At 46.5% G+C, this 26,065-nt stretch overlaps 1 protein-coding gene across 11 annotated transcripts in view; it reads right to left on the reverse strand.

The window, feature by feature from the left end:
- The window catches only part of TCF4 (transcription factor 4), a 244,897-nt gene that overhangs the window by 20,084 nt on the left and 198,748 nt on the right, over positions 1-26,065 (reverse strand). For 7 of the 11 annotated variants that reach the window (XM_050913658.1, XM_050913660.1, XM_050913655.1 and 4 more), the window contains 6 exons: positions 22,154-22,259; positions 19,637-19,770; positions 16,055-16,187; positions 6,356-6,423; positions 4,995-5,073; positions 2,248-2,324 (listed from right to left, as the gene is read on the reverse strand). In XM_050913658.1, the coding sequence (XP_050769615.1) occupies positions 2,248-2,324; positions 4,995-5,073; positions 6,356-6,423; positions 16,055-16,187; positions 19,637-19,770; positions 22,154-22,259 (597 nt within the window). The remainder of the gene's footprint in view (positions 1-2,247; positions 2,325-4,994; positions 5,074-6,355; positions 6,424-16,054; positions 16,188-19,636; positions 19,771-22,153; positions 22,260-26,065) is intronic. The other 4 variants (XM_050913661.1, XM_050913657.1, XM_050913665.1 and 1 more) reach the window with 2 other exon arrangements.

Raw genomic sequence — 26,065 nt, forward strand, 5'->3', positions numbered from 1 at the left:
CGCAGGGCTGCCCAGCGCCGGGCACGAGGCGCTGCCGCCGGTGTGCGTGGGGCGCGCGGGGGCACGGTCACTGACAGCCAGTCCTTCCTTCTCAACCCCTTGGTGTTTTTTTGTTGGTTTTCGCTTTTTTTTTCTTTTTTTTTTCTTTTTTTTTTCTTTTTTTTTTTTTTGTGGAGAGGAGCGGTTTTGTTTCCCTAGGGCAATGTTTAGAGTAGCGTTTCGGGGAAGGAGAGAGCATGGTTAACACGAGTACAGCTTTGATTTTCATGGGCAAAACAGGTTCAATGATTCCTCATGAACATAATCATTACAGTACATATGTTGCCCTCTATGTCTTTGAAAAGTTTTAGTGATACTTAAAAAAAAAAATAAATAAAAAAAATAAAAAAGAAGTAGAAGTAAAGAAACAAATATACCTCTAATTGTAATCAATCTCTGACCGGGATTTTCCTCCCCCCATCTAATCCCAGGATCACACACAAAGAGAGAAAGAGAAACTACCGGGTCCTACAGTCCCTCACTGCTAGTTGGATTTTTTTCCCTACAGGTATGCATCCTGAAATCACTTTTTATCACTGGTAAAAGCAGCAATAAATACTCTTCCCTAACTGAGCAACTTACGGCCGGTCAGCAATGTGGCAACGACTAGCAGCCGGGGTGGTCCCGAGGGGGCGAGGGGTGCAGGGCTGCTCCGAACCCCCCCGGCTGCAATGCCATTGGGGTCCCTACAACCACGCGCCCGGGAAGGACGGGCCCTCGCCTCCCACTTGTCCGACCGTCCGAAAAGCCAGCCCACCCACAGCCCTGGGGAGGGCCCCGAGAACCCTGACCGCTGCTTTCCCGGCTACTGCCTCCCCACACCGTGCTCCTGCTAAGCCAAAAAATAGCCCCCGAGGCGTGCTGCTGGCAGGGCGAGGATGAGGACAAGGAGAAGCAATGGGCTGCAGGGAATAACAGCCTCGAGGCTTCAGCCTGCCTGTGGCACAGGCTGCTCCACGAAAGGAGGGACCCGTGTCTGTGTGTCATGCTCTGGGAACAACCCATTGCGGGAGCCACCGCCGACAGAAACCCCCCTGCACCCCCTGCTCTGCTTCCCCCGAGCCCCACCGCTGTCCTCGGCTATCTGCAGCACAAGCCATGTGCACCTGAAGTCTTTGCTCTTTAATAAAATATGAAAGGGGGAAGCTCAACAGGACAGTCCCCAAGCACTGGGGAACCTGAGCTGCAAAATTAATTAGGCATGGCTTACGGATCTCTTCAGCAAATCTCTTAACCAACCCATTGCTCTCCAAAAACCAAAATAACTAAAAAACCTCCAGAAGACAGACAGCCTAGAAAACATCGCGGTCAATCATGAGAAGGATTTCTGTATCGGGGCAGAAAAAATAGTCCGTACTAATTCCTGACTCTGGCAAACTTCTAACGAAGCCAAAAGGACTGCTGCATCGCCCCGTACTAGGGGGGTTAAACACTGTGCTCTTGGGAATTATCTGATTGCCCTTTTTTTTTTGAGGAAGGTTTCAAGCTCTAGCGCTATTTATTTTACACCCAACAATATGTCAGGCATTTCACACCGATTAGCGAAACCCCCTAGACTTCCAACCGAGATCAACAACCAACCAAGAAGAGCGAGACAGAGGACATCGGGCTCTCTACAGTGCTTCTCTGTCCTACCGTGCTTTTGGCCAGCTCCAACTCTTACTTAATCTTTCCATTAGGAAAGGTAACAAATCTTACTGACATCCCTTTAACCCTCTCTGCCACGACGCGACCATTTAGGACCAGCTTGGCCTGGCAAGCTCAGCCCACCGGCTTTTCCCAGGGCGAGGACTCCTGACCATCACTGCTGCATCGGCCGCGCTCCCTCCCTCGCTCCACGGGACCGATGGGCAAAGCCCACGCAATGTCCTGCGTGACAGCCACCACGGCTTTCTACTCCCATTTTCTCTTCGATATATTCCATCTGCCTGTTCATCCTCCCTTCTTTTTGTGGTCCTCGTTCCCCTTTTGAGTAGATTTTAACAGCGCATCCCCTGTCAAACAGGGGACCCGGCCAGCGGCATCTCAAACCGCATCACGTTTCTAAAGCACGGGGCACCCACGATACAAATTTAGAGGTGGTAAAATCAAGTCCGAGGGCATAGCGGTCACTAACGAAATGAAAACCTGTGTGAGAAGAATGGATGAGAAATGGAAAGAACAGCAAGTAAAATACTGAGGCAGAGGAGGTCACTAATCAAAACATACCAAAGAGTGTAAGGGACCTTCATAATTGGGAGATGATGACGCTTGACCTCCATTTCTAGACCAAACAGCTGTGCCTGCTAATAGTAAAATTGGAATTACCATTAGAACTATGCAAACAAAAATGTCTTTCAAACTTTTTGGACAGTTTTGTAGACATGTAAATGCCGTATTCCAGATAGACTATAGAGCAGACATATGGAGAACTTCCAAAATACACACGGATGAAAAAAAAAAGGTATTTTGTAGCAAAGCACGTAGATGCAGGCCACAAAGTTCCCCCAGGCTGCTCCTCCGCATAGAGGGCTGCATTCATTCGGCAGCTGGAGCTGCGCGAGGCTCCGGGAGAAGGAAACGTCTCGGTGGTGGAAGGAGAAGCAGCGCGGCTGCAGGGTGCTGCGGGGCGGCTGGACCCCTGCGTGAGCCCAGCACACACTAACCCATTCTCCTAGCCTCGCTTCGAGACATACTCACTGCCACCGATTACGTCATCCCACCATCAAATTTACAAAATCTTAAAAAAAGCAGTCAGTAAAAGCACTGCACACAACATTCACGTAGACGCTGATAAGGTTTGCACTCTCTTTGGGCAGATTATTTGGTTTGGCCCGGTGAGACCACCAAGGGTCTGACCGACAACCTTCTGGTTTGTATCCGCTGCTCGAAATCTGTTCCTGCTGCTGCGGGAAGAAAAGGGCTCCTGGTCTCCAGCAGCATTTTCTAAGGAAAAATTTGCCCTTGTGAAAGAGGCAACGCAAACACGGGGAAAAGAAGTTTTTTCAAGCATTTCCCCAACAGCTTTTATATATATAGCACAAGGCTTAGACAATTTATAATGCTCTTTTGAACGAGTGATCTTCTGAATGATCTCATAAAACGGGGTTAAGAATTTGAGATGGAAATATTAGGATTTTAATCTTAATGTCTACATTGAGTGGCATTTGCTTGGACTGAGATAGGCCAGGGTGGAACTCATGGCAATTTTTTTTAGGCTCTCACACTTAAGATTTTTTTTTCTCATAAAAGTCAAAATTATGTCAGTTCTAATTAAAACTTGAATCTTCCCTTTTCTGGTCCCCATGGAGCTTTCAGTTGAGTCTTTGCTACAGCACCGAATGGAGCAATGAACAGCAATCTTTACTTTCGAAATAATTTTTAACTAGCCCTTGATATCCTTGAGGGAAAGTGTTTTGCATGCTAAACACTTTCAGCTCTTATTTAAATGCACTTATACTCCCTATTTTTATTTATTTTGACACTCGGCTCTCCCTATTTACCCAGTAGAGCCTGCAGAAAGCAACGCAGCCCAAATTAGCACGGGATTTTTCTCTTTGGCTCGGCCCCTTCCATCGGGAAGGAGGGCAGCACCTCGTTAGGAGAAACGCAGCCCCAGTGCCGGGGGTGCTACACCTCGGGGCTGATTCCAGGCAAAATAACGGCAGAAAGTCATTTTCTGAGGTGTGGGACCCCCCCAAGCTATGAAAGGCCAGGTGGTCTCTCCGTCCCCCATCCCCTGCTAGGGGTGGCTTTGGGGGGACATTTGTTGACTGGATGTCACCCTGATGTTACGTGCTCCTTCACAGCAGGTGAGCGTGATGGAGGTGGACATGGTGTCCTCCCACCCCTCCTCCTGGACCTCGTCCCGCAGAGGCTGCCAGCTAGCGCAAGCTTCTCTCCCTTCTTCCTTCCAAAAGGGTCTCGTCACCGCAGAGCTGCTACTAGGTCTATGTCTCCGAGGCTGGGCCACCACTTTAAAGGATCAGGAGCCCAGGAGCTCCCCCACCTCTGTCCTGCTCGTGCCCCATGGAGAACGAGGGATGGATCCCACCTCTCGCCAGCACTGCCCTACGGAAGCACAGCAGCCTCGGCTGCCTTTTAGGATTCCCGGTGAGGTTAACAGGATCCAGGGCTCATGCACAAAGAAGAGGAGACAGGGGTCTTTGGTTACTTGTGATATAGCCCTCGTCTCAAAGAGGGGATGGAAAGCCAAGAGGCCTTCTCCAAGGCATTAGTGTGTGCTGCGTGGGAGGAGAAGCCTGACGCTCTAGCTGAAAAGTCTCAAGGTTTAAGAAATCTGAATTATATTCAGGTAAACATTTAAAACACCTGATGCTCATGAGAACTACCCTGGGCCTCTGGATCTTTTCAGTTTAGGCTTTTATTAGTAAAGTGGGTTTAGTTAAAATATGCAATTATTGTAAACAAAGTATAAAATGAATCAACTGGATTCACAGGGGCTTACTTTGTCCAGAGACACATTTTACGGATCAAACAGGCGTTTGCTTCAGCCCCGGGAGGGGACGGGGAGGGGGGGAACGTCCGAGGAGACGTACCTGGCACGGCCACCCTGGAGCGAGGTTGCCACGAGGGCTTGGGTGTCTCTGCACGGGGGCACGGCCACGGCACGGGGACATGCTCTGCACAGGGCAGAACTCATCTGCCACAAGACCCCGAGGGCGCTGCAGGAAGCCGCAATAAGGATGCATAAAACCACTGCCTTTCTGTCAATGCATCCGCCTGAGAGCTGCAACGACCTTCTCTCTGCACTGGAAATACAGCGTGTAGGACACCTCTCTGCTCATCTCTGTGGGACCACCAGGCACCTGCGCGGGCTGCACAGCACTACAGGAACCGCCTGGTGCCGCCGGCTGGATGCACATCTCACACCCAGTACCGTAGGAGCTCATTTAGGCATCTCCTACCAAAAATATGTTGAAACGTTCAGTAAAATAGAATTGTAACAACAATACCTGAGAGAGAAGGGGGAGAACCAACAGGAGTTGAAGGATTTGATGAAAAGCTGTTGTTGGTGTGATCTGGAGAATAGATCTTTAAAAGATGATACAGAATTAATCTAAAGCCATCACAAACTGATGCAGAAAGAAATATGGAATTCTTATGCATTCAGTTCATTTAAATGAAAGCAGGACAGGTTAAAAGCCTCTTATTCAAATATTAATATTTTTATAAAGACAAAACTGTATTAGATGCAGGAAGCTAGACAACAGACCCCTTTTGATGGGAACAGACACTAGCCAATTAAGCGATGGTTTCTGATTGTCACACGGATCTGCTACGGTAGATATATACATTTTCATTGCATAGACTACTTTACGAATGAGTGTCATTGAACAAGGCCTTAAAGCACGCCTGAAAATTGCTTTTTCGTTATGCTGAAATCCCTTAACGGCCAAAACAAAGGAAAGGGAGCGGAGCACGTTAAACCCTGGCACAGCGGGTGATCCGCAGCAGCGAACTCCAACTACTCGTCCGCTGCTCCGGCGAGAAAGCCCCCGCGTGCCCCGTGCCCGGGCGAGGGTGCCACCGCCCCGCGGCGTCCCCGCTCACCACCCGTGCCATTTGTCAGGGCACCACTTCAAAGTGGATTCTGTACTGTATCAGTTATTTCAGGCAAACTAGAGTCTGACTTTTCGTCTTTTTCAATGAAGCATCGAAGAATATGCAAAAAAAAATTAACTCTCATGAGAACTCAATGGAACCCACTCTGCCCAGAAAATAACTATAGTGGTCCTTATTAAAAGTCAGCCCGTGCCAACTGCTACCGCAGCGATAGCTGGGGCACGGCAGGGTTTCCTCCCGCTTTGAGCTGGAAAACTGCCGTACCCCAGCTACCCAGGTAAGAGGTGGTAACTGCTGACTTTAACAGCAACCACAGTAACTGAATAGGTGGAAACTGCCATGAAAAATAGAAAATCTAAAGGCAAATTCAAAAGGAATCCTGTTTGCGGATGGCTCGGTAGTGCAGAAGTCACCCTGCCGCTGGGTTCTGTTCAGACCTCCCTCGCCCTAGGAAATGCAGTGTGTGATAGACTAACAGACACAGCTCCTTGGCACCCAGTCAATGTGACCAGGTCAAGGTTTCCCCTCTTTCCATTTCTATTCTACCATAAAATTAAGTCTAAAACTTTTTAAACACCATTTTGCACTGATTGTTCAATATTTCGGTTGGCAGTAACTCCACGCGGGTGACCTCTGAGACCAGATCTCTCCCGTTTGCTGTTCATCTTCGTAAACTCCAGGCGTCCAATTCTGATTAAAGTTCACACTTTCAAAACGGTAAACGTGTATTCCAAAGTAAATATTTCCTTACAGAGGCAAGTGCTTTCCCCAGCGCATCACCAGTCTGCGAGCTGCCTGCTGCCCCACTTCCTCTGTTTGCTGAAAAACAAAAGACTCGATGTAAAAACAGACAGTAAGACATCATAGACTTCTATTCCTGGTCCACTTACTCATAATTTAATTGCATTTTAATGCTAATTACATAAAATTAATCTCTAATTGCCATTAATTTGTTTGCTAAGGTAGATATCAAACACATTCATGCTCCATTTTTGCAGATAAAATATAAACTTGACATGCTGGTTTTTTTTAAAAATATATTGCGTATTTGATAGTACTTGGCCATATAGCTTTACTTTTTCTGAACGAAAGGCTTCTAATAGTAGAAGATGCTCAAAGGTATGGGAAATATGCAAGCGCGCAGCCAGGCCAGCCTGGGGTTGGGGAAGGGCTCCTGCCTCCCCTGCCTGTGCTCAGAGCCGGTGCCCATCCGAGGGCATGCGTTTGTGCTCTAGGGTGTACAAATCCACTCTAACGAGGGTTTTCTTCTTCAAAAACTCTAAGACACTTATATATACGGGCAATATTTCACATACAGAATGTCAAAAACTACCACCGAGGAACATTGTAAAGGTGGCAAAGACAAACTCCCCGGAGCCGGGAACGCCAGAGCTCAGCCTGCCTGCGTGGCCCAGTTTCTCTCTCTGCGCCCGCACTGGGAGCAGTCATTAATTCCAGGCCCTTGCCGCGCTCCCAGGCAGCCCCAGCCTCCCTCACTGCGAGGGAAGGACAAAGTGCCATTAATAAAAGCAGCTACCCGGTATTTTGTTGTCTCCTCATTCACTCTGTGACCCTGGTCCTTTGTATACTTTTCAATGCATGTTTTAAAGACGTTATTAAATTCCATATGGACTTTTGCAAAGTGTTCCTCCTGACTTTACTCGAACATTTCATGAGCATTTAATGAAATGATTTTTCACCATCTCTCAGGTGATGGGATTGCAACTTTGATATAAGAAATTTAGGGCAAGAAAAATCATGGTGTAGCCGGCTACCAGTTTCTCATGCTCAGGTGGTAGCATTGAAACTTCTCCGTTACAGGAGAAATGGAAGGAAAGAAAAATTAGGGTGAAACATCCCACCAGTTTCAGCACCTATATGTCCATTTATAAACTAAAAGCGCAGCTTTGCCGAACTGCTGCCCATGATCAATACTTCTGCTTTCATCTCCGAGGGCCCTAAGTCAGGAGGCCAGAAAATGAGAAACAAGCAGTCGGTAACCACGCCTGAAAGCCTGGATCAATGTCTGGAACGCAAGGGCTGAGGCAGGAGAGGATCCTGTACGCAGCGGGGTTTGAGGGGCTTCAGTCCCCCCGTCTCCCCCCCAAGCCCCTCAGCAGGCTCTGCACCACAAGGCCACGGGATCCCGTGCCCAGGGGACTTCAGGAGCAAACCCAGCCCCTGCTCTGAGCCGGGGGTGTCCCGCGGGAAAAGGAGTCAGGGGTTAAATTGCCCATGTTGGTACCACAAAGTGCCAGCACGGGCACTTTTTTGTCATTAAAAAGTAGTATTAAAAAGCCTCCTCCAAGTTTCACTCCAGCATTATTCAGTTAAATGTTCAGGGCATGGGAAAGAGCAGGGTTGGCTCCATTTTAGAGCTCTTTGATTGTGGCCATCGGTGTAACTACAGTCACTAATAACCGAATGTATGTGGACCAGCACTCAAAGCAGATGAGCTGATCTGCCTGTGGATGCTGCAGCTCCACAGCAGCAGCAGGAAATCTGTGGTCCAGGGGATGTCCTGCCCTCCAGTCTTCCCACCCTGAAAGCATTTATCTCATCCACTGTCCCCATTTAGCTTTTCCCAGTCTCCATCCCTTGCCCCTTTCATCCCAGCCTTCCGTGCTTAGTAGTTACTGTATCTCTGCTGTCAGAGGTATCAGGTATTGATGATCCATCCTGCCTAGGCCCAAAATTTCTAGTAGCAGCTTCAGCAGGGTCTAGTTAGGAAAACTTAAGGAACGGCACAGAACAGTGTTTTCCTTCTATTTCTCACGTACAACGTGCACGTTATCAGATTTAAGAAATGCAGCATCTTTACATTTAATGTGACTGCATAACTCCGATGTTTCAGCATTTCTCCTACAGCAGACTCCTCTGGAAAGGCCTCAAGGTCTATGTGTGTCCCAGATGCTGTGAGACAAACGTGTGCAGTGCGGTTTGCAAGTATGTCTTTGCTTACTCCTTTTTTTCCCCTTTTCTTGGTTAAACTTTTATTATTGTATACTTGAAAATGTGCTCATCTGCCAATGACAGCTTATTTGTGATCTCAGCTCAGTTTGAAACTCGGCATCAAGATGTATAAAGAAAGATATATAAAGAAACGCGAAGACAGATAGAACAGGCGGTGTCAGCTAGAGATACAACTTACCAGGGTAATTTAATATTGTAAATCACAACCTAAAGGTTTGCGACTTGAATAACACCAGGCAGATGTCCAGAAATTCAGTTACTTCGCTCTAAAGTGAACTGTGAATCTAAATGTAAATCATGCATTGTTTTTTCCTTTTTCTAAGTGACTCTAACTGCATTATTCTAAAATTAAGTCCTACATTTGTCTGTCTGAAGGCTGGCTTCTCCTAATGAGATGAGCTATACTTGTCCTGCGGGAAAAGCAAACACAGGGACCACAGTCTTGCTCCATGTGCTCTTAGAAACCTGACAGCACTGAGCTGGGCCACGTCTTATATTAGTTACCACTAAGAACAAAGGAATTCTTCAGATATACTGAATATTAAACTTTTCCTGAAAGACTTTGAAGACAAATTACTGCGGTAGGCCTGGAAAACATACAGGGAGAGCCTCAGGGATGGGCAGCAGCGTGCAAAGTTCCCTTTTGCAGAGAAGAGGGAGCTTCAATGGGAAAGGGATGCTTGAAAAGCAATACAGTGGAGGTTTATAACAGGGGGAAGGCAAGCTCTGCATCATTACTCGTTGCATTCCCCATACAAAACCTGACAGCCACCCATTAAAACAAACAAAAAAAAGCGGTTTATTTTTCACTAGTGTCCAGTCAGATGGGGAAACTCGTTGCTTTAAGGTATGCAAAGACCAAACATATAAACAGATCTAAAAAGAACTGGAGAAATTCATGGAGAAGAACATCCATCTGTGGCTACTGAACACCAGCCCCAGACGCAACCCCAGCTCGGGATGGCTCTGAGCTGCAGGCTGCAAAACCCCGAGGAAAAGCCAGAGGAGGGAGGAGCGCACGCACGGGCGCTTTGGGCTGAGGCTCCTTCCCAGCTGCCGGCCAGCGCTCTTGGGTTTGGGTTCTCAGGGACAGCGGAGAAAATGGGCAAAGGAAGGTAACTACGGCACCTTCTGCGTGGAAGACCAAGATAAACATAAGTAGACAGAGATCTTCTGAAAGTGTTCATGTCACAAAAATAGCTGGGATTACTTAAATACAGCTAGCTTTTTTAATGTATGTTTTTCTTTCTTAGATCACTAACTATTTTACATGCGAACTATTACTTGCTTCAGCTATCATTTTGGTAATGTAAGGGACATGACTGAAATCTGTAGGTGACTAAAGAAAATCCCGTATTTGAAGGAAGAACAGAAAATAGTCTTAAGAAGAAACACAGCAAGGAGTGTCCGCTGCAAGAGCCCATAGATTTCAGGAGCAATGAGACAAAACTAACATCATCCTGGGACTGGGCACAACAGAAATAAGAACAGACCTCAAACGTAGGAAAAGACAACGCAGGGTATCACTATAGAGAAAAGTAATGTACTGTGCTGATTTACATAGAGAACGGCTATGGAATATAATCAACTGTTTCTACTAATATCGTACAGTTGTTGGTCCATCCCTTTACCACCGGCTTCAATGAAACACTATTTAAATACAGCTGCTGACACCCCAAAGGCTGAGCAGGGACAGGCCTAGCTGACAGCTTCGGTGTGCACTACAACTGTCAGGTTTAAACCATCGGGATATTTATCCAAGCTCTGAAAAGCACCACTGGTGTCCAGAACAGCACCCAGAATGGAAGAAAATTTATATGAAAAGCAAGAAAGTGTATTTAGACTAAGCTGGGACGTGCATCGTGACGGCAGATGAAGATACTCAGAGCACGTCCGTGCAGACCCTGCTCCTCACGCGCGAGCGGCCGGCGGGGAAGAAGGATTGCAGCCCAGCCCAGTTGGCATCAGATTTGTCACCCTGCACCAAAGAGTAATCTGATGAAATCCGCGGACGGTGCTCCCACAGCAGCCGTATAAATCTTCCCGGCAGGGGCATTCGCAAGATAACCTGCGAAGAGTGTGCCAAACCCCGGCTGAACGAACTCTGAAATAACTTGAGGATCACCACGGCAGGGTCTGAGACAGTCTAAAGCCTTGCTCTGTCACCTCTGGGTAAAACCGATCCTCAGGTGGTGTTCCAAAAAGAACACAGAATGCAGAACAGATATCGATCCTACCCAAACAAAAGGCTTTCATCCCATCTAACAAGTGCTCCTCCACTTCCCTTCAGCTTTTGGAAGAAAACCATAAGATGTACCGGTTGAGCAGGATGGAGAATCTCAGGCAAATATTTAATGCAAGTTACATGTAAGACCAAAAAAAAAAAAAACCTGTGAAAGAGCAATTTTAATGGCTTGAAAGCCATTATTAAAAGCTTTTTCAAGCCCATCAGAAATAGGCACAATGAGGGAGAGTTGGTAGTAACAGAGGAATTCAAGGAAAAAAAGGGTAATAGAAGAAATGCTAAACAGATTATTTTCATCTGCCTTGCCATGGGACAGATGATATTTTACAAGGGATTAGTCAGAAAAATTGGCTCCAACTGAAGTGTCAATGTAAAGGCTTTAAAATAAATCAATAAAAAGAAAAAGAAAGAAGAGCCAAATGACGTTTCTAAGAGCTCTCAAGAAACTCAAACACAAAATTGTCTAACTTCTAACTGCAGTGTGAAACCGACTGCTTAGACCAACCTAGGGCTGAAGTAAAGAAAGTAGAAAATATTAAAAATCAATACTGAAAATGAAGTTCTGTGTATTCAAAGAGCCACCACATTTTAAATCTGACTTCTCTACTAGGAAAGATAACAAAGAGCAAGGTACATATGGATAAATACACCACATTGCACAACTGACACCGCTGTTGTGGAGGGTGTCATGTCTCACAAATCTAAATTCTTTCAAAAACATGATGAGCACATCGATGCAGGAGATCCAATAAATATAATGGATTTGTTCTCTCAGCTTTCAACAAAGCCACGTCCGTCCCGAAGGCTCTTAAAGAAACTAAACTGTCTTCGGATAACAGGGAAGCGAGGATATTCTTGCAGATTAAGAAATGATTAAGAGAGAGACTACAAGAGCAGGAATTAATAGTTAGCTTTATAAGGGAGGAGTTTTACCAGCAAATTCCCAGTTGTGCAGATCTGTACTGTTCAACATACTCATACATGGCCTGGAAAAAGACGTGGCATATGCCGAGGTTGTGACGTTTGGCAAGATCCTGATTCAGGATAATAAAATATAATGTTATGTGTAAAGAGCAGCTCTTGTAACACTAACTTGCTGGGCAATAAATGCCATACATACATAAAAAACACCAGGCAACAAACATGGGGGGAAAAAAGCCTTATGCCATAAATACACCCAAGTGGGTTCTCAGTTACCTAATAAGCAGTCCAGAAAGACGAGAAAACCTAGAGCTACAGCGAGTAACTAGCTGAGAACCTGAGCTGATGGTTAAGCAGCAGAACCAGCCTCTCACCGCCCCCAAGAAAACCCCAACAACGAGCAACGACTGGGCAAAGAGCAGAGACAACCCAAAGCCCGTTACGTCCCTCTGAATTCACGACGCACCTGTATTTTGGATATGGAGCAAAGCTCTGGTAAGTCCATCAAGAAAGAGCATCAAGGTCTACAGAACAGAACAGAAGAAGAGAAGTCAGAAAAAGCAGAGAGTGGTTCCTTTAGAGGACGAACTCAATAAATGTGGATTCTCCAGCTTGGAAAAGGGATCGCTACAGCGGGTATGACGCAGGCTGCACAAACCCAAACAACCGGGCAGAAAGGCTGTCATCTGGTGCTTACGGCAACATGTGAAAGAGGGAGGACCGCATCGGCTCTTGAGGGAGCAGAGTGAAAATGAAAGAGGAGGAGCACCGTTTCACAAATGTTTAACGTCACTGCGCCAGGCCAAGCCTCCAGGAAAGGCTGGGTCACCTCATGGAGAACAATGAACTCCAGCTTCCTAAATACTGAGCGCTGCACCCAGTGCTGGAACGACTGGGAAAACATCATATATGCTTGCTTTGTTTTTACATTCCTTTGCTGGAGACAGGACCGTTGCATAGATGAGCTTTTGGTCTGAACAAGGACAGACGTTTTCAAGTTCTTATGCAAAACATAGAACAACTTAGCACAAGGAATGCTACGGAACTCCCCCAAAACTGGAAGGGCACAGTTTATCCAAGACATTTCTGCACTGGGATTTAATCGAATGAAGTTGCCAAATCCAAACTTCAAGAAAGGTTTCAATTAATTAATCAATGATGGACAAAGGTTTGAGGCAAGAGCAAGGGAACACTTGATGAAACTTCCAGGAAAAGAAATTAAAACAAGTAAGCGAAGTCCATCTCCACAGAGCAGGTAGCGAGCGTGCAGCCCAGGGAAGCCGTGCAAGCAGACAGCTTCAGCAGGTTCAAAGGGGATTAGATGGCTGCATGGACAACAGGTCCATAAATAGGTGCTTGAAGAACCAGGCAGGGATGTCCCCTCCAACCTCACTAACATGACAGTCCTGGCTGCCGGGGCAGCACGAAGGGCAGGAGCTGCAGAAATGGCCAGGATCACACGTTGCCAGTGAATGCTGAGCTAGATGAACCACCCGTCTGAAGCAGCAAGGCATTTCTTATCTACTTATGCTAGTCTTTATTTCCTCAAACTGGTCTAAAGGTACTTATTATTAGAGAATACAACTTGACACATGTGAGCCTGAACTCTGGCTTCCCTGCTTGAGAAGGCAGGTCTCCACTGACACAAAGCATCAGCAAATTTTGGCCTGATGCAGAAAACAAAGATAACTTGGGAACAGGATTGTAAAACAGGACTTGAAAATGCAATGCCAAAGCTGTCGCTTTTCCTTGCGAGCTATTCCCCCACTCACAAGACTATTAATGTACTGAAGACATCGTGAAAGACTGCAACCTTTTGATGGATTGATTCTAACTCTGTTGAAGAGCGTGTTTATTGTTGTAGTTAATCTCCTAAAACTTTCTCAGCATGTTTCTGCGCGGAACAATTCTGCACTGGAAGGCAAAGGGACAGAATGATGAAGTACAGCCTTTTCACATCCTTCTGGTGGGATTCTGATTGTAAATCTTAAGATTATTGAATAAACTTCCAGGAATCGGTATCTCAGCAAGTATAATTATATCAAGCAAAGCATCTAGTGTAACCGATAGGCTGGAGCCTTCTATTAGAGAATTCCAGCCAGACTTTTTATAGTTTAAATTCTAGTACAAACTCATGCTGTTCTGATGGAATAGTGCTTTCTGAAACAGCAGACTGGAAATTATGTTTCTATGTTAAGAAGAGTGGAAAAACTTGCACCATCTCGGTATTCACAGCTGATGATCTTCTCAAATTATGAGGAAGTGACATTGCTGGATAAAAGTCATATTCTTCTTATACTGCACGATAGTTCACCACCCTCCTGTAACTGGAAGCTTAACATTCTTGTAAAATATACAGTGCAGTATTATGTGACTGCTCTGGTAATAAAATTACTGTGAAACCAGTGCCTCAAGGGGAAATGCACATAATGTTTCTCCTGGAAAAGCTGCATGTCACAGTGCATAATGTCATACAAACAACATGTCATTAGAAGTGAAAGCAGCAAGTGGGATTAATACGTGCATCAGATGGATACGATAGACTCGTACAGCGTATGCTAAAGTCGCTCTATCTCAATAACTGGTTGCTTAAACATCGCACTGCTTCAGACCTTTGAAAATAAAAAGCCAACGCTCAGCATGAAATTAATCACTGCCAATGCCATCCTACAGTCCCTTGAAAGGATTTTCTCCCTGCTCCCTTTCAGAGCTGCACGACCGCCGGGGAACACAGCTCATCTGCCCGAGCCCCGCTCACTGTGGTCTGTGTCCCCACGCAGGGACGGCACGGCGGGGCTACGCCAACGCACTCCCCCGTCACCTCGCCCAGGGACCGGGATGGAGGCACATCGGCTCCCGGCTGGGCCAGCTCAAACGGCTTTCTCAGGAAAATCAGGGAAAAGACAGTGTGTGCCCAGACTTCAGGGGAGGTTCACTGGTTTAGGAGGAGAAGAGGACTTGCCTCGAGACCCAGGAAATACTTTTGCAGCCTTCAGTTCAGACAGAGCCCAACAGTACTACTTGTTGAATATTTACAGCTGCTAAAAAAACCCTGCATCTTTGTATTGTTGCTCTTCTGATTCACACACCGGGTTTTTCAGGAGATGAATCCAGATGAAAATCTGGATGCATTTTTTCCATGGGCAATTCAGGCACTTTTCTGGGTGGCTCCCAGAGGCACAGGGGCAGGAGGCTGCATTCGCAGTCCTACCTGTTACATGCCTCTGCAAGATTTTGCATCCCTAAATGTTATCTGTAAGGCTGCTGCATAACTGGCGTAAAGACGGCTGAATTAAATTGGACTCTATTAGACTTCTTTTGAGGGAGAAAGAGAGAGTGATTTTCCTATGTCACGTGCACAGAAGCAGCAATACGTTGTAAAGGAAGAACTCTCAATGGAATGGCAAGATTGAGCACAGAAATGCTATCCTGAAATGGGATACGTTTTTCTCAGACAGTGACAAATTAAGAAGAGACTGTATTTAGTTTCTTCTTTGTTCAGAGACCTTGAAAAATGTGATGCCCATGTGTTAATGTTTGAACCCACCCTCCATTCTTACTGCATTAGTCCTGCTCGCAGTCATTCAATACAGAACCATGTGCGTAATCTGAAACATGTGTCCAGCGATGTGTTCCCTATTTACCAATTATTTAATTAGCTTTATTTGCTCTTTGAGATACAGGCAAAGCAATATTTTTTTATTTCCTGTGTTTAAGTACGAACCGGTATTTGCCAAATATTTAAGTATCCAGAGGTATGCTCTTAATTTACAGTCACTCTCAGCAACGTCAGCGGCGGCTCTCTCCCTTACAGGGACATGCCGCCATTGCCGCTTCCCCCACACCACGTGGAAACCCAGCAAAGAACTGAAGGGGATGAATGTCGTGATACAGAAGTATCACCTCACACGGCACTGCAGGTATTAAATCACTAAAGACAATAAAATCAAACTTCAAAACCAGTGGGATCAGGCACTTAGCTGGTGCAGTGTCTTCCATACAAACTCTGAAGCAAAGCGCTTTGCTGTAATTATATTTAATTCACAAAAAGAAGTAGTAGTAGTAAAATGCATGAGCAAAGGAGGCAAAGGTCAACGATGATGTACTTATTTCCATGAAATTCTTGCTCTCTCTCTGCGCCTACTGAGCTAAGAAGCTAGTCCTTCCGCACACTGGGATACACCATCAAATAACCCTCCACCTTGCTTTCAGCTCTTTGGTGCTAGCACAGTGCACTGAAGCAGATGCGAGGGAGACAGGAGCGAAAGGGAGAGCTTCGGGCGGCAGCCGCAGCGCCCGACCTCAACTCACCCATGATACTGTCCGTCCCGTTGGCAGGGGGTGTGCAAGAAGACGCGCTGTAATGATTTGTGCCACTGCGGTGGAAGGTGGACATCGGAGGAAGACTGGAATTGATGTCTGCTGAGGAGTGTGATGGGTAGCTCTGTGGCAAAAAGGATAAAAAAAGGAAATATTTTAACTATTGAGACCATGGAAGGCAGCAGGCTGCTCATATTGCCCCAGTCCCAAGTGCTGTCATACTTCACCCAACTAAGAAAAGCAGAATGCTGCCCTAAGACTAAGCAGGGAGCATATTTTTCCACCCTAATTTGACAGAGGAGACACAGCACACACCTATCTGATAAGGATAAAGATCCACAGCGGACAGTTCATAACTGATGATGGTACATAGAGATGTAGTGAGAAGAAATTAAGGAAGAAAAGTTAGGTGATGTATCAATCAAACCTTTTCGAGAGGGACAGCTACTGGCTGGAGGAGAAGCCTTCCAAGGGAAGTGGCAGAAACCCCATACTGCTTTTGACATTAAAACCAAAATCTGACTACAAGACGTGCGTGGCTCGTATTCCAAAACGCGCCATAAGGAAACACACCGGCACCCCAGGTAATCAACTGGATCAATTTTCCCTCCCACTGCAGTGCCTCTGTGCGACAGGCAATCGAAAATGCGATGGATCAAGTTCTCCAGACAAGCATGGGACAAGCGTCTGGGCAGCACACAGAAGACTTTGGCAGCTATATGGCTGGATCAACACGAACCTTCATGACTGTGACATGACATTGCTGCGGTCAAATGTTTTGCTGAATTTGCATTACTATAAACCTGACTTACGTTAGTGCCGTTTGTTACCGTTGACTAGTCTTTTCTTAATGGGTGTAAGACACTGTGTGCAGATAGGTCCTAGAACATGCGCAGCTTTTATCTCTATCACAGCATTGGCCCCAGCAGAGAAGAGGTCCTGCAGAAGACCTCTAGGTTTTGGAGACTCTGATACAAAGCCTCCTTAGAAACACGGGTAGCGGGAGACACATGGCAGTACCTGGCCCGGGATCAGGGCACTGAAGTGTTAGAGTAAGATCATCTCCGTGCCCTCTGCCTCCCTAGGTGGTTCAGAGTAAGCTGGCTGAAAACGTCCTTCCCTTCATTGGTACTATTTAATTACTTTTACAGGATTTCTTGTAATTAAGTGCCAAGTAACTGACTACTGTAAAGTTACGTCAAAGCATGTAAACAACATAGCCCAAACCTATTTTTCTTATCCGTGGAAAAACGACCATCAACTCTGACTGAGGTCTGAATAACGTTTTCAGGCTTTGACTCACTAGAAACCACTCCAGGAGCTCAGCCCCAAACCCAGCCGGCTGAGATGGCACAGCTGAACAGAACTTCTCATGCGACGGAGAGAGGAGCAAACGCCGACTGCTTAGGTCAGTGGTCTGAACAGGAGTGACTCCATCTCCCCTGCTAAACGCCTGCTCCGTGACACGTATCGAAGTGCTGGTTTGGGATTTTCTCATTTCTCAGGGGGAGACGTCAAACCACTATTGCCAAACATTTTAGGAAAAACAGGGGATCTGAGTATAGTTTAGCGGAGAACTGTTCTCTGTATTCAATGCAACTATTTAGAAAATCACTGATAGGCCTGAGAAAGCAAAAATAATAAAAAACAGCTTTTCTTTCTTTTGCTATATGCATTTTCTCTACAGGTCACTGAGAAGTTAAGGGCATTTGCAGGGAACCGAACTGAAATCACTCAAACTTTCCCCGACAAGCTGACCACTCATGGATGCTCCAGCTGACCACAAACTGCTGACCTCTCATTGATGCTCCAGCAGAAACTATGCGGAGAGTATTTAAAGTATCACTGCCTCCCTTCTGTCCCAGTGTTACCTAAAATATAGAAGGCTCTGCCAGTCCAGACATACATAATAAATGATTAATATGAGCATCGTTGGCACTGAGCACCTGCAACTTGGACTGGTATCAGTGGTCCTCACTATCTCTGAAATTTAGGATAAATATAATAATACCTACATAGAAAAACATTTTGGGGAGTTCAGGTGGAACAGCCCTAACCCATTTTACATCGCAGAAATATTTTAGCTCTTCATAAAACCCCCTACATGTTACAAAACCAAGAAATTCAGAATCGAGGTAAACTTAAATGCAAACATGTTTGCAGACTTGCCCCATGAAGGCACTCTGCTGTCTTACCTCTACCCTGAGCTGATACCGTGAAAAGCCACCTAATTCTGATGAATGAGTACCAGTGTAGATAACAAATCAGATTAAATCGGGTTTTAAAAGTTATGCTCGATTTTTATTATATGTTTGTCACTTCAGAGCAATGTTAAGTTTGCTTAGTGCCTTAATTATGCCTTTTATAAGGACATGATTAAGCAGTTTTTGAGGCAATTTCTCTTGCTTTTGACTTCCTATTAATTTTACATAGCAGTGTGCTAACCTCGTTAAATGTGAGACTTTAAAGATTTGTTTTGCAAATTAATTTTCAGTTTGCAAGAGTGAGTTTAATTCTTCTTATTCCCCAAAAGATGGTTCTGCAAGACTTTACAGCAACAGACTCTTTCCTCCCTTAAAACCAGTACTCCTCATTACTCTTCCTTTTTAATGGTCTTCAAGAATGAAAAGTATAGGCACAGAATAGAAAAACATTACTTGTAATGTTTCACACATTTTCAGAAAAATGACTTCACTTTAGCTGTCTGTTCATTTCTTTACATCTTACTTAAAAACAAAACAAAACCGAAGAACTGAATCGATGGAACCCAGTGTTATTTCTGCATAATCATTTCAGCCATGATATTAGGAGAATATCCCCTAAGCCGTACTCAGATCAGATTTAATTCCAGTTTTATTCTATTCCAATACAATAGATGGAATCAGTCCCAGCAACTTCCTCCTGCTAGGGATCAGGATGTACTGGAGAAAATTTAAAAACCCTCCCTTTTTTAAAGCAGAAAATTGATGCTAGATAGTTATCTATGAACTCAGACCAGCAAAGGACACTGACTGCCATAAATTATAAACACCAGAAAGCACAGGCATGTGCAGCTCACCGGCAGGCTGGCGGCCACAAGCCGAGCAGAGGGTACAAACATGGGCTCAACCCTCTTCTTGCAACGTCGGCTGACGGAACAGTCCGCGCCACCATTTTTTTTTCTCCTCTTTCCACTTCCCAGTTGCACTAGGAGAGGTTCTGTACAGAGGCGGTGATCTTCAGTGGCAACAGGTACTGCGCACAGGGTGAAGCAGCGGCAGGACCTAACCACCATCCTTCCGAAGGCAGAGGTAGCCACCTCCACTCCCGGGGGCTTCCCAGCCCGTGCTACCCTTCAGCTTTACAGCTTCCTTCCCTCAGCCTGAAGGAAATCTTCCAGGCAAAGTTTTCTGAGCTTTCTCAGACTTGGCTTTGCAGAGTTGGGAACGCACAACGGCGCGCGGAGAACGTTTTAGCGGCACGACTCGAAGACATGCCCGTGCCGTGAGCGGGTAGGTGCGACGTGCCGACCGCTGCCCGGTGCAAGCCGTGCCCCCCGCCCCGCCGTGCACCCCCCCAGCGCCCGCGCCTTACCAAGCGGTCGTGCGGGTGCAGGCTGCAGTAGCTGCTGGACTGGGGGATGTGAGAAGAGTTGCCCAGCATGCCCCCGTACCCAGGCTGGTTCATCCCGCTGGAGGAGCTCCACGGGTCGCTGCTGTGATGGCCATCTGCAACACAGGAGGGAAACACCGCTGGCCGCCGGTGCCAGACCCTGCAGAACCGACGGCTTTGTGCCCCTGCAAACTCCATCCTAATGACCCTAACGGGGCTACAGGGCTACGCCGCTTTAGCATAAAGCCATGTACTTAATAAAAATGAAGCTGAACTGAGCAACGGTGAATACTCGTGTCATCCTGCAATGCTTCATTACAGTCACATCACTTAGGCTTGAAAGTTTCCTGCTGCTTTCCTCCAGCTCTGGTATCATAAACTCAAGTACATCAACTCCGTTATAACAAATTTCATCAGAGACAAAAGCCTGAACATTGAAACGAAATACACTGAAGCCTACAGAACGAGGATGGGCTAACGAGCTTTGGAGAAGCCTCAACTTGGTAAATGATCGGATAATTCCTGAACTTTGAATGTTTCCACATCCAGAAAGTTTTCTGAGTTGTTTCGTTGGTGCTTTTTGTTTGTTTCTTTAAAAAGAGAGCAGCACCACTTGTATGGTTTCTCCTTTTAGGGATTTCACAGCTTGTGTTAAGTGCAGCGTTCATCCTTCAGGCCAGTTCACTGCCGAGGTACAATGCGCACTGAAGAGTATAAAAAGGGCTCCCCAAATTTTATCAAGTAAAACAGTTGGTTGCATATCTTGCATTTAACTAGACAAGCTGAAGTGAAATTATAATAAAGCAGTGAAATGTATTTTCTACTGGAAGAATGTCAATGTGTTAACAAAAAAAAGGAAAAAAAAAGGTAACTTTTCCATAACAATCAGCAGACCTGAAAGATGGGCACGTGGGCGGGAAAAGTTGTCAGCTTTTTTGAACTACAGGAGTTGGTCTAATAAAAAATTATTATGTCTCTCCTACAGCCCTACCTTATTTATATTTATATATACTTCAAACACCCTGGCAGCAGCAGCATTTCTAGCATCACCTTCCCATGGCTGTTTGAACAGTCATTTAACTCAGATTTATGTCTTCAATACGAATCTGCGAGAAGATAACATTTAAAACCGCAGAATGGCTAAGCACTACAAAGGGTAAATATTTGATATCATTAGAACCCTATTAATCCCCAGCTTTGTGACTCCATAGGAGTTTCATAGCAGGTTGCTCTTGGGGAGGTATTTATTCATGTTTTAAGCCCAGAGCACCGTTTGCTTTTCAGTCCTGGCCCGTACTTCCCACCGCTCAGGAAACGGTCCAGATGCAGATCCCCCACCAACGGGGTCAGTGCTTTGAACGATGTCCTCTTCCCTCCCACGAAGACCCACCAGCACCGGTGGAGGACCAGCAGAACCCCTCCTCGCAGCGCTCGGGCCCCAGACCCAGGGCAGGAGGGTCCAGTGGTCCTTCCTGCCCGCATCCCTGCCGGCCCTGCCTGCTGCAGCTGCCCCTTCGCAGGCAGCCAGCTTGTCCTCCCGCGGCAGCTGCCTAACAGAGACCCAGACACGAGCATCCTTGAATGAAGAGCCGGAGATGTGGCGGAGCTCCGCAGGAGATGGCCCGCTCACCCTGAGACAGGGAGCTGAGCCATCCCCAGGGATGCTGAGCAGCGCCCATGACCTTCAGGTAGTGAGGACACAAAAGTAGGTTGTCTTGTTTTTTTTCCTAAGGGTGGGAATCGGAAAGTGTATATATATGTGTATAGAATAAAACCTAACCCCTTGCCCTACAAATACTTTAGCCTAGCATTCCTGCTGAATTAAACAGATTTACTTACCCTTTACTTAGCCTAAAGCAGAGTATATGTAGAAGTGTTTAAAAGCTCATTATTTTGCCCTAAATGTGGCAAAAGATGAGTATCCTACTTGTGTGTGGATCTTTTCAAACTCTAGGAATTTTATTTACTAAGTTATACCAAATTTCATTGTACTTGCACGTAATCATTGCAAGAAATACAACATGGTAGCAGTGAATACATGAAAACTATTAACCCATCCTCAAATGAGAGAAACGGCTTGATTTTAAAAAGGTTGCTCTAATTCCATATGCATGCAAATATACATACTTGTAGCACTGTATACATAAGACAAAATCTTTCTCATTAACATAAAACAACAATGCACAAAGTACATGCACAAATTTGTGTGCATTTAGTATATGCATAATGTATGGGCACACACACATGCTGGAAAAAAATGCTTCAAGAACCCCAGATGATAAGAGGCTGGCAAAGTTATTCATTATGCTGCTTCACTGCAGGATCAAAACAAGATGTTCAGAGGCAGAATGGTCAAACGAAGACATACAGGTCTTCATTTTAATGGTAATGTTACAGACCACAAGATGATATTCCAGCATGTCTCGACTACATATAAACTAAAATACAAACACAGAAAACGTATGCAAAATAGATTTCCTTTTGAAAGCAGCGTCTTACCTTGCATGAAGAAGGAGCTAGGAAAAGTGCTGGCTGCTGGTTTTGAGGATGGATAACCTGGTGAATCCCTATTGTAGTCGGCAGTGCTTGCTGACGGGGCATAAACCTAAGGAAAAAAGACTAATTTAGTATGCCTTTAGCAGGAAGCAGGAAAGAAATATTGAGTTTTTACCTTGCTCAGTATAAATCTGTTCACAACACCACATAATTCTTCTCTCACAACACAAAAACCTCAGTATACGTGTGACTGGAAAATAAATTTTAAGCTTCAAAAGAAACTCCAGCCTGACATTTTCCAGCTTTAAACAAGGATATTTGCAAGGTATTTGTCAAACTACGTATTTCTGTAAATAAAATGAACTAACAGATGTACATATGTTCTTCCTAGAGCATTAAGGAGCTTAAAATAAACAAGAATTTGAAACAATGCGGATTTTCTCATATGAAAGTGTACGGACTTTACCCACTTAAGAACAAAAATGAAAGCACTGCAAGGAAGTCAAAAACTTTATTTCCCAAACTAAAAAAAATGAAATATAGAAAAGCAGCATTATCAAGAACACCGAAAATTACAAACATATCTTGGGATATTAAATTCCCATGGATCAAGCTCTTTCCAGAGAAGCTTGAAAGGACTATTAAAAACCTGGATCTACACAAGACCACCAACACAGCATGTGTACACATCAGGGGAAAAACTCCTCTTTTCTTAGGACTTATTATATTTGTCTGTGCAATAAACTTAGTACGTGTGCCAAAGCACTCATTTACTTATATCTGTTTACTAATACACCAGAGCTTTCTGCAACTTGCCTTTTAGAAATATCTGTTGTATTTCTTGCTTTAGTTTAGTTCAACCAGGACAGCATTTAAAAACAAAATAAAAGCAAAAAAAAAAAATCTCCCAAAACCAGTCCGGGCTGATAAGCGTAATTTATTATTTACAGTGCAATTTATTCTCTCTGCCTATACACTCTCTCTATTCCTCCGCACTTTGTTTCTGCGCTGGAGGTGCCTCTCTCCAGATGGTCAGGAAGACTGAAGCACTGTCATCTCCTTGATGAAAATGGATACCTTCCTGCCTCCATTTTGAAGCAGGCAGCAGATCACAAAATTGGCAGAGCGCCTGCTCCGACGTTCGCAGGTCACAGCGAAAGGGAAGAGAAATCCACCAGCGAAGCACGGCCGCCGGCGGGGCTGGGAAGAACGCCCGGCCCTCCTCCGCCGGCATCCCCCAGCCAGGGCAGGGGGAGCAAAGGGCTTCTCTCATTAAAAAAACAACCCACCCAAAAACAAAAACCAGGGAGCAAAAGACCGAGGGGCTGCGGGATGCAGAGTAACTTCCCCGCACGCCTTGGGGCTCCCAGAGCCCGAGCGGGGCCGTGGGATGGGGCCAGGCAGCCCGGCATCGCGTCCCCAGGCGGCACAGCGGCTTCCCTGGCTTCGTGAGCCTAAACATCACTCGCCCAGACAGGGCCAACAGCAGCTCAGTGTCTGGGACAAGTCCAACGCTACAAATCAAAGCAAAAGTCTTTTTTTTTTAATACAGCGCCTTATGCCTCAGTCGAGGCCGACGTGGGTTTGGGGTGCTCAGCATCGGGCACTCAGGAGAGAGAGAAATGCCCCACCGCCTGTGGTGCCGCAGCAGCCAGGAGCGAGCCCCAGGAAAGCCTGAAGACTGTTTGGACGGGTAAAACAAGTGGCAAGGCAGCTCTGCACCCAACCAGCCAAACCAAGCCACAGTGAAGCCAACAGCCTGCACCGCTGAGCAGGAGACACCGGGCGGGATGCAATCACTGCCAACTGCCATGACGCTGCTATCGCAGGAGCAAACTTTCTACTCGTCTGTCAGCATTTAACTGGACTAAAGGTACAAACACGTAACCAGTAATAGCCAAACCCTGCTGCCTGCTGCACGAGGACGGGCAGGGCTGGCCCTGGCCAGGCAGGGGTACCCAGTTCTTAGGCGTGCTGTGCCGTGCCAGGCGGTGATTCTGGAGCAGAGCTGCCATGTGCTCTCACTGGGCACCGCCGTCCCAGCCTCCGTCGTGACAGCGAGGGACTGGGGGGGTCCCGCCACCCCAGGATCAGTCCCTGCACCCATCGGTCAGGGCAGGCACCAGCTGCGAGCTGTGACAGCCTGAAGCGTCACCTCTAATATTAGCACCTTCAGCATTGCTGTCTTCAGATCAGCTCTCCCTTCAGGATGCCGAGTGATGCAGAAAGCAAGCTGGCGTGGGACGTTAGTGATGGTTTCAACCTGGGGCCAGGGGGAAAGTCCCTCCTGACCTCAGCCCCTCTGCATCTTGCAAAGACAAGTGCTGTGATTCAGCTTAGGGAGGGGAGGTCGGGGACACAGGCGAGAGGCTTTTTGAAAATCCTGAGAGATGGGATGAAGGAGAGCTGTGGGAGGCATCAGCCAGCCCAAACCTCCGCTCTCCGGTCAGCAGGAGGGTAAGGGGATGCCTCCCCCCAACACCCCTTCCCAACCCTGCCCTCTCCCACTGCTGCTCCCGCACCGGCTTCAAAAATGCTTCAAACAAGTTCTGCAGTTATCAGAGAACAACCCTGCAGAAATCGCAGAGGTTTTCCGAAAATGTATCTGAATGCCAGATTTAATGCTGAAAGATTTAAGATGGACAGGTAGGGAGAAAAAAAGGGTGCTTGAATATACCCAGTGCCCAGACAGAGAGGAAGCGAGCACACAGGTTGGAAAGCAGCAAGGACATCAAAGGCAGCATGCTGGCTATGCCGGCGCTTCAATAAAACATGCGTCGGGCACTTCTTGCACTTTCAAACAAAGCGGCGTGCATGCTGATCGCAGAGCAGCTGCACTGCTCTGACACGTCTTACGGAGGTATAACGGGGGCCTTTAAAGAACAGCTTCCCTGCGCTGTGGTATTTAACGTACAGTAATTTCTCTGTTCTGCTGTATCACAATATATTTAACAGCTCGGAGCCTTTCGCTTGGCATGCACTGCTGCCCGGCACAGGGTTTTCTCTCTGGGCTGCACTCACAAAGCGGGGAGGGTCTCCTGGGAAGGGCGGTGCCTGCCCCACCACACCCTGCCCACCCCTCCAGCACCACCCATCCCTGCCCTGGCCAGACACGGGATGCCCGTGCCACCGACTTGTGAGAGCAATCGCCCCTCTACCCAGAGGTGACCACGTCTTGCTCTTGCCTAAGTAGATTCCAGTGTCCCCTACTAGTTGCGCTCGAGGTTACCAGGCTTGCATCAAAGTTTGATGCGCATTTCAGAGGACAAACAGTCAAACAGTCAAAACGACGTGTTTTTAACTTGTACCATGAAAAGGTCAGATGCAGTTACAGCTCTCTTCCCTTGCGCTCATTTGACAGGTATCCCACAAAGCACCCTGATTGCTGGGGAGGTTTCCCAAGGGATAGGTGAACACCTAGTGTGTGACCTCATCAGTGAGGCAATGATTCCAGCATGTCCCAACTACCATGCAGTAAGAGCAGCTACCTGGGAAAAATGAGATGGGCCCTGGCCTGGAAAGAGATGAAGAAAAACCTTCCCGTGTCCCCTCTGATCACTCCCGCTATTTTAGGAGCGACCGGTACCTCTCCCTCCCCTGCCCCAGGTCCCTTCTCGTCCCCCTCTCCCTGCACAGCCCAGCCCTCCTGCTCATGACGATATACACTGGTCTCAACCTAACGCCTGGTTTTTCCTGTGTCCCTGCAGCCATCCAGCCTAACTGCTTTCAGACATGACTCCAGCTCAACAAAAATTAGGCCCGGAAGGGGCCCCGTCCCGCCGACGGAAATTTGGCTTTGCACCTCAGCTTTCTGCAGTACCTGCAGAGCGTGAGTTATAAAGGCCTAACAGCTCCCTGTACGCACTGTAAAGAAAATGAGTACGTATTTTACGCCTCTTGCTGACTTATTCCCTA

The sequence above is a fragment of the Gymnogyps californianus genome, chromosome Z, assembly GCF_018139145.2.
Source record: "Gymnogyps californianus isolate 813 chromosome Z, ASM1813914v2, whole genome shotgun sequence".
NCBI lineage: Eukaryota > Metazoa > Chordata > Aves > Accipitriformes > Cathartidae > Gymnogyps > Gymnogyps californianus.